Raw genomic sequence first — 7,500 nt, forward strand, 5'->3', positions numbered from 1 at the left:
GCCCACGCGGTCACTCTGCTGGCTCCGCCCACGCGGTCACTCTGCTGGCTCCGCCACGCGGTCACTGTGCTGGCTCCGCCCACGCGGTCACTCTGCTGGCTCCGCCCACGCGGTCACTGTGCTGGCTCCGCCCACGCGGCACTCTGCTGGCTCCGCCCACGCGGTCACTGTGCTGGCTCCGCCCACGCGGTCACTCTGCTGGCTCCGCCCACGCGGTCACTTGCTGGCTCCGCCCACGCGGTCACTTGCTGGCTCCGCCCACGCGGTCACTTGCTGGCTCCGCCCACGCGGTCACTCTGCTGGCTCCGCCCACGCGGTCACTCTGCTGGCTCCGCCCACGCGGTCACTCTGCTGGCTCCGCCCACGCGGTCACTCTGCTGGCTCCGCCCACGCGGTCACTCTGCTGGCTCCGCCCACGCGGTCACTGTGCTGGCTCCGCCCACGCGGTCACTCTGCTGGCTCCGCCCACGCGGTCACTCTGCTGGCTCCGCCCACGCGGTCACTCTGCTGGCTCCGCCCACGCGGTCACTCTGCTGGCTCCGCCCACGCGGTCACTGTGCTGCCCGAGTCCCGCCCTGGCGGCGGCGGCGGCTGCGCTATGGAACGCGGAGCGCGTCAAACCGTACCCCCTCCCTCCAGCGAATGTCTGCTGGTCCCGGTGGTTTCTAAACGTGAGCGGGCGTTTTGGGGGGGGTGCTGGTCTGCTGCTGTGTGTAATTAATAAAGGGGGGGGGGGGCGGAGCTGGGGGTGAATAATCTGCCGCTCCTCCGCTCGGTGCCGCGCGGTGCGGCGTGTGATGTCAGCGCTGCGATGGATGGACTTGCCGCCTGATTGTAAAAAGCCAGCAGGTTGCGCTGCCTGACTGAGCCCAACAGGAGCAGGGTCTCAATCTTCTGTGTAATAGAGCTCTGACAGGCTCATCTGGAGCAGCTCCACACACTCTCACACACTCTCACACACACACACTATACACATACCACACACACACTCTCACACACACACACACTATACACATACCACACACACACACACACACACACACACACACACTATACACATACCACACACACACACTCAACACACACACACACACACACACACTCTCACACACACACACTATACACACACACACTCTCACACACACACACATACCACACACACACACTCACACACATACCACACACACACCCACACACACATTCACGCACACACACACACACACTCACCCACACACACTCATACCACACACACACACACACACACACACACACACACACACACTCATACACTACATATACACACACACACGCGCAACCATATGTACACATACTTGTGTGTGCGTGTGTGTGTGGCCCAGTGGCTCTGTCATTAAACAACAGGTAAAGTGGAACAGCGTGGTGAGCTGCTAAAAAGAGGAAGGGGGTTTGTGGGGGTGTGCGTGGCGGGATTGGGGGGGGGTGGGTGTAAAATCGCGGTTCCTTTGACAGGCCTTATTCATCATCTGCTTCCAATGCCACAGACTACAATACAGCACTGTACACACACATACACACACACTGTACACACACATACCTATACACACACACTGTACACACACATACCTATACACACACACACACAGTACACACACATACCTACACACTATACACACACACTGTACACACACATACCTACACACACACACACTGTACACACACATACACACACACGTACACACACAACCTACACACACACTGTACACACACATAACACACTATACACACCACGTACACCACACACCATACACACACACTGACACACATACACACACACACTACACACACACTGTACACACACATAATACACAACACACACATACACACACACTGTACACACACATACCTACACACACATACACACACTGTACACACACATACCTACACACAACACACACACACTGTACACACACAGACCTACACACACACACACACACACACACACACACACATACACACATAAACACACATATACACATACACTACACACAATACACACACACACACCACTACAAAACAAGCACACACTATACACATACACACACACACACTATACACATACACACACACACACACTATACACACACATGCACACACACACACACTGTTCTCTGGCTCATGTCCTGCTCTGCTCTGATCAGGGGTAAATGTTTGAGGAAGACGAATTCTGCCAAACACTCTGAGGGCTGAAACAGCGGACTAATGGGGACCTCCTCACCATGCGATAGCAGACAGGGGGAGGGGGGGAGGGGGGGAGGGAGGGAGGGAGGGAGGGAGGGAGAAGGAAAGAGTAATGGAGAGGGAGGGGGAGAGTTTGTCCACGCGTGTTTCTCTGTGAGCATTCTCTCATTCTGAAGCGCTGTTCTGTCAGACCTTATCAGATGTCCGTTATCCCCCTGGCAACCGCGACGCACCGTACAGCGCTGGAGAGAAGGAGGGAGAAAGAGGGAGAGTGAGGAGGAGGAAGAGAGAGAGAGAGAGGCCCTGTTGAGAGAAGTGGAGAGGGAAAACTAGGGGGGCGGGGGAGGGAGGGACAAATGAGTGATTTGGTGCAGCTCGTAGAAAACCTTTCTCATATCTCCCTCTTTTGCCTCGTTCTCTCTCTCTCTCTGTCTCTCATTAAGAAGACGAAGCGCTGTCATCGTCTTGAAGGGCCTGGTACAGGAGAGTGGGGGAAGGAGGAGGGGAGAAGTGATTTTCTCTCTCTCTCTCACCATTCCTACACACACCTACACACACACACACACACACACTGACACCTACACACGCACACACACCTATACACACACACTGACACCTGCACACACACACACACTCACCTATGCACACATACACACACTGATACACTCACGTATGTACACACACCTACACACACACACCTATACACACATATACACACACCAATACACTCACGTATGTACACACACCTACACACACACACACACCTGTACGCACACACACACATCTGTACACACACACACACACACCTGTACGCACACACACACACACACACACCTACCTATACGCACACACACACACACACACACCCACGGGGGCAGGGGGACGGGGGAGGTCCCAAATGGTGGGAATGGACAGGCAGCAGATCACCTGTGTTTCTTCACCCTTTTCTTCTCCTGTCTTTTATTTATGTATTTTTTTTTTTATGTATTTTTTTTCTTATTCTTTTTGCACACGCCTCTCCAAGATGGTAAATTATTAACCCGCGGCATATAAATCTTTGCGTTTTAAAAATTGGCGTAAAAGCACTTCTAGAAGAAAAAAAAAAGACGGGGTCCAAACTGCCATCCGTTAGCGGCTCTGCGTGCGGCGGGCGTCAGACGCCGCGGCTCGCTCACGGAGCGGAGCGACGGCTGGATGAATGGAGGAGTAAATAAATGAATAACGGCCCTGGCAGCGCCCGTCAGGCCGCTGATGGATCTGCGAGATGATATAACGAATGAGACAGAGAGAGAGAGGGAGAGGGGGAGAGAGAGAGGAGAGGAGAGGAGAGGGGGAGACGGGAACGCTGATTTATTATCCTCATAAAAATTCATCCTTTGTTATGCGAGTCGTTTTAAAACACGGGACGCCTTGTTAAAAAGCGCACCTGCCAGACACGGCGTGCGAGAGAGAGGAGAGAGGGAGGGAGAGAGAGAGAGGGAGGGAGAGAGGGAGAGAGAGGGAGGGAGAGGGAGGGAGAGGGAGAGGGAGAGAGAGGGAGAGAGGGGGAGAGGGAGAGGAAGAAAGTTTGCTAGAGAAAGAGAGAGAAACTGTCTCTGTGCAGAGAGAAATGTTTTGTGTGCGCCAGGGAGAGACTGAGAGAGTGAGTGTTGTGTGTGTGTGTGTGTGTGTGTTGTGTGTTGTGTCTGTGTGTGCGTGTGTGTGTGTTGTGTCTGTGTGTGCGTGTGTGTGTGTGTGTGTGTGTCTGTGTGTGATGTGTGTGTGTGTGAGTGTGTGCGTGTGGTGTGGTGTGCGTGTGCGTGTGAGTGTGAGTGTGAGTGAGTGTGTGAGTGTGTGTGGTGTGTGCGTGTGTGCGTGTGTGGTGCTGGTGTGTGCGTGTGTGTCTGTGTGCGTGTGTGTGTGTGTCTGTGTGTGTGTGTTGTGTCTGTGTGTGCGTGTGTGTGCGTGTGTGGTGTGTGTGTGTGTGTGTGTGTGTGTCGTGGTGTGTGTGATCGGGGGAGGGGGTGGCATGGGGGGTTGATATCAGTTGAAACACTGCTTCTGTGTTACTATTGTGACATCATCTGTGAGTGTACAGTCACACCCTTAATGAAGCCGTTTAATTGGATGGCTCTTCTATGACATCATCAGTGGTTGGAGGGTGGCAGCGGCTCTGCCTCTGCCTGTCGGTACCCCCCCCCCCCCCCCCCCCCCCAAAACATAAACGGCCGCAACCCTTGGCTTCTGTATACTGTGCTGTATACTGCATGCTCTCTGCTTTCCGTAACTGTGTGTGTGTGTGTGTGTTCCACTCTTCCTCAGGCTCCTCTTCCTCACCGCGCGGTCCCATGGGACAGAGGGTCATCAGGACTCGCTACAAAATCGTCACCCGCAGGACGGGTGCTGGCCCCGCCCACACCGCCGCGTCAAGCCCCGCCCTCACCTGGAGAGCCAAGAAACTGCAGTCTGCCAGGTAACACACACACACGCTCGCGCACACACACACATACTCACACAGTGAGACACACACACACACACACACATACTCACACAGTGAGACACGCACACACACACACACACACTCACACACACAGTGAGACACACACACACTCACACACACAGTGACCCACACACACACACACGCACTTTGGCGTGCTACGCTAAAGCCAGAAGTTCTGAAGGCCCATAGGCTCTCTGTAAGTGAAAACTCTTCTCTCGGAGACCAGTCCTTTTCCCAGAATGCTCGGCCACTCGCCGGCGTCCGTGCGCCCGACCCCCGCGCCACGCGGGCAGACAGCGGGCGCGCTTGTGTGACACGGCGTCGGCGCGAATACCGCCATTAGCGCTAACGGTGCCGGGGCCCGCGTCTGACAGCGGCGCTCCCCTGCGCGTACCGTCCCGTTCCCGTCCTCACGAAAGCACCTCCCCCCCCCCTCCCAGGGGTCCCCACGCCCCTCACTGTCCCGCGCCGTTACCGTCCCCTTTTATTGATTTAATTAATGCCAGCCCGCCTCCTTAACGAGCCCCTGTGCACATTGGGCAATCATGGTAATTACCATCGTCAATGCTGCAAGATAATTACGGCTGGAGAACATAATTATGCCATCACTGCGCCTACAGATGTGACCAATCGCCAGCTTTGTGCTGTAATGTACTGCCTGACACTGTGAGCACTGTCCACCAACACACTTTACCCTCTACCGATACACACTGCCCCCTAACAATACGCACTACTCCCTACCAATACACACTACCCCCTAACAATACACTTTACCCTCTACCAATACACACTACCCCTACCAATACACACTACCCTAACAATCACACTACCCCTAACAATACACACTACCCTACAATACACAATACCACCCCTAACAATACACACTACCCCCTACCAATACACACTACCCCTACCAATACAACTACCCCTACCAACACACTACCCCTACCAATACACACTACCCCTACCAATACACACTACCCCCTACCAATAACACTACCCCCTAACAATACCACTCCCCTAAATACACACTACCCCCTACCAATCACACTACCCCTAATACACACTGCCCCTACTACACATCACCACCCCTACAATACACACCCCTAACAATACACACTACCCCCTAACAATACACACTACCCCCTACCAATACACACTACCCCCTACCCTAACAATACACTCTACCCCCTACCAATACACACTACCCCCTAACAATACACTTTACCCTCTACCAATACACACTACCCCCTAACAATACACACTACCCCTACCAATACACTCTACCCCCTACCAATACACACTTCCCCCTACCAATACACACTACCCCCTACCAATACACTCTCTACCACTCCTACCAATACACACTACCCCTAACAATACGCACTCTCTTACCACTCCTCACCAATACACACTACCCCCTACCAATACACTTCCCTCTACCAATACACACTACCCCTACAATACACACTACCCCTCTACCAATACATTTAACCCCTACCATAACACTACCCCTAACAATACACACTACCCCCTACCAATACACACTACCCCCTAACAATACACACTACCCCCTACCAATACACACTACCCCCTAATAATACACTCTACTCTCTACCAGGTGGTCTAGCTGTTTGATATTTTGTTCCGGAAGGATCTGAACACAGCCGGTCCACTCTGTCAGATGACCTTTGACCTGTGATGAGCAGGCTGCAGGGTGATGCAGTGTGCGTGTGTGCGCGGCGTGCCCAAGCACAGTTGGCATTTAGTGGCATTTCTGCTCTTCCAGCTCATTTCATTTGATGTGAAGCTGAACTGAGTGTCTTGATCAAAGACAGGACAGCTGATCACATGAATGCGCACACACACACACACACACTCACTCACACACACACACACACACACACCTGCACATTAGTATAAACATTTTCTGTTTCTACTAAAGCCAAAGTAGCATGTTTGTGATTTCTCTAATGACAGGTAAAAAAGGGACTGGTTCCATGTTCCTTCAGCCATTTCCCTCAGTGTGGCCCATTCTTAAATAACCAAGTATATCTTCTGCGTATGACAGTCATTTCCTGCTTACTGTTCACTGGGCAAAACCTTCTGGCCTGATCTGCATCAGTGTTAGGATTGTGCGGGGGGGGGGGGGAGGGGGGGGTGGGAGTGGTTAATTTAATATGCTTGTGTTCTTAAAAGTATATCATATAATGGCATATATATTTAATATGTACACACACATATTTTCGCAGAGGTGTATTTTGCACAAGAAGGCCGTTCCCTGAATTTATGCAGATCATTTTAAGACTGTAGATAACTCTGGAGAAATTTACACCTGCGTGCTCAGGGGATTAATTTGCTCTGCTAAGTGAATGTAATTCCACTCTGCTGTGGTATCAGCCGCGTGTGGCTACCCCCCCCCCCCCCCCACACCCCCCCCCCCCCCCCCCGCCCCCACACCCCCGCCCCAGCTCTTCACTAAATCAGAGGGCCTCTGCGATGGGGATCTGCGGAAATCCAGGCAAATTAATTTACTTAATATGGGGCTGATATACGGGTGAGCCTGGGGCGCACTCATCTAGATGTGCAGCTGCTGCTGCCTCTGCGTCTGTTTGTGTGTGAGTCCCTGTGTCTGCGCAGACGACTGCAGCTGCTGCTGCCTCTGCGTCTGTTTGTGTCTGAGTCCCTGTGTCTGCGCAGACGACTGCAGCTGCTGCTGCCTCTGCGTCTGTTTGTGTCTGAGTCCCTGTGTCTGCGCAGACGACTGCAGCGCTGCGTCTCTGCGTCTGTTGTGTGTGAGTCCC

At 53.1% G+C, this 7,500-nt stretch overlaps 1 protein-coding gene across 1 annotated transcript in view; it reads left to right on the top strand.

The window, feature by feature from the left end:
* zc3h3 (zinc finger CCCH-type containing 3) overlaps positions 1-7,500 on the top strand; it is a 49,711-nt gene that overhangs the window by 18,698 nt on the left and 23,513 nt on the right. Inside the window, exon 4 of the mRNA XM_064334170.1 lies at positions 4,519-4,669. Coding sequence (XP_064190240.1) covers positions 4,519-4,669 — 151 coding nt within the window. The remainder of the gene's footprint in view (positions 1-4,518; positions 4,670-7,500) is intronic.

The sequence above is a fragment of the Anguilla rostrata genome, chromosome 4, assembly GCF_018555375.3.
Source record: "Anguilla rostrata isolate EN2019 chromosome 4, ASM1855537v3, whole genome shotgun sequence".
NCBI classification, from domain to species: domain Eukaryota; kingdom Metazoa; phylum Chordata; class Actinopteri; order Anguilliformes; family Anguillidae; genus Anguilla; species Anguilla rostrata.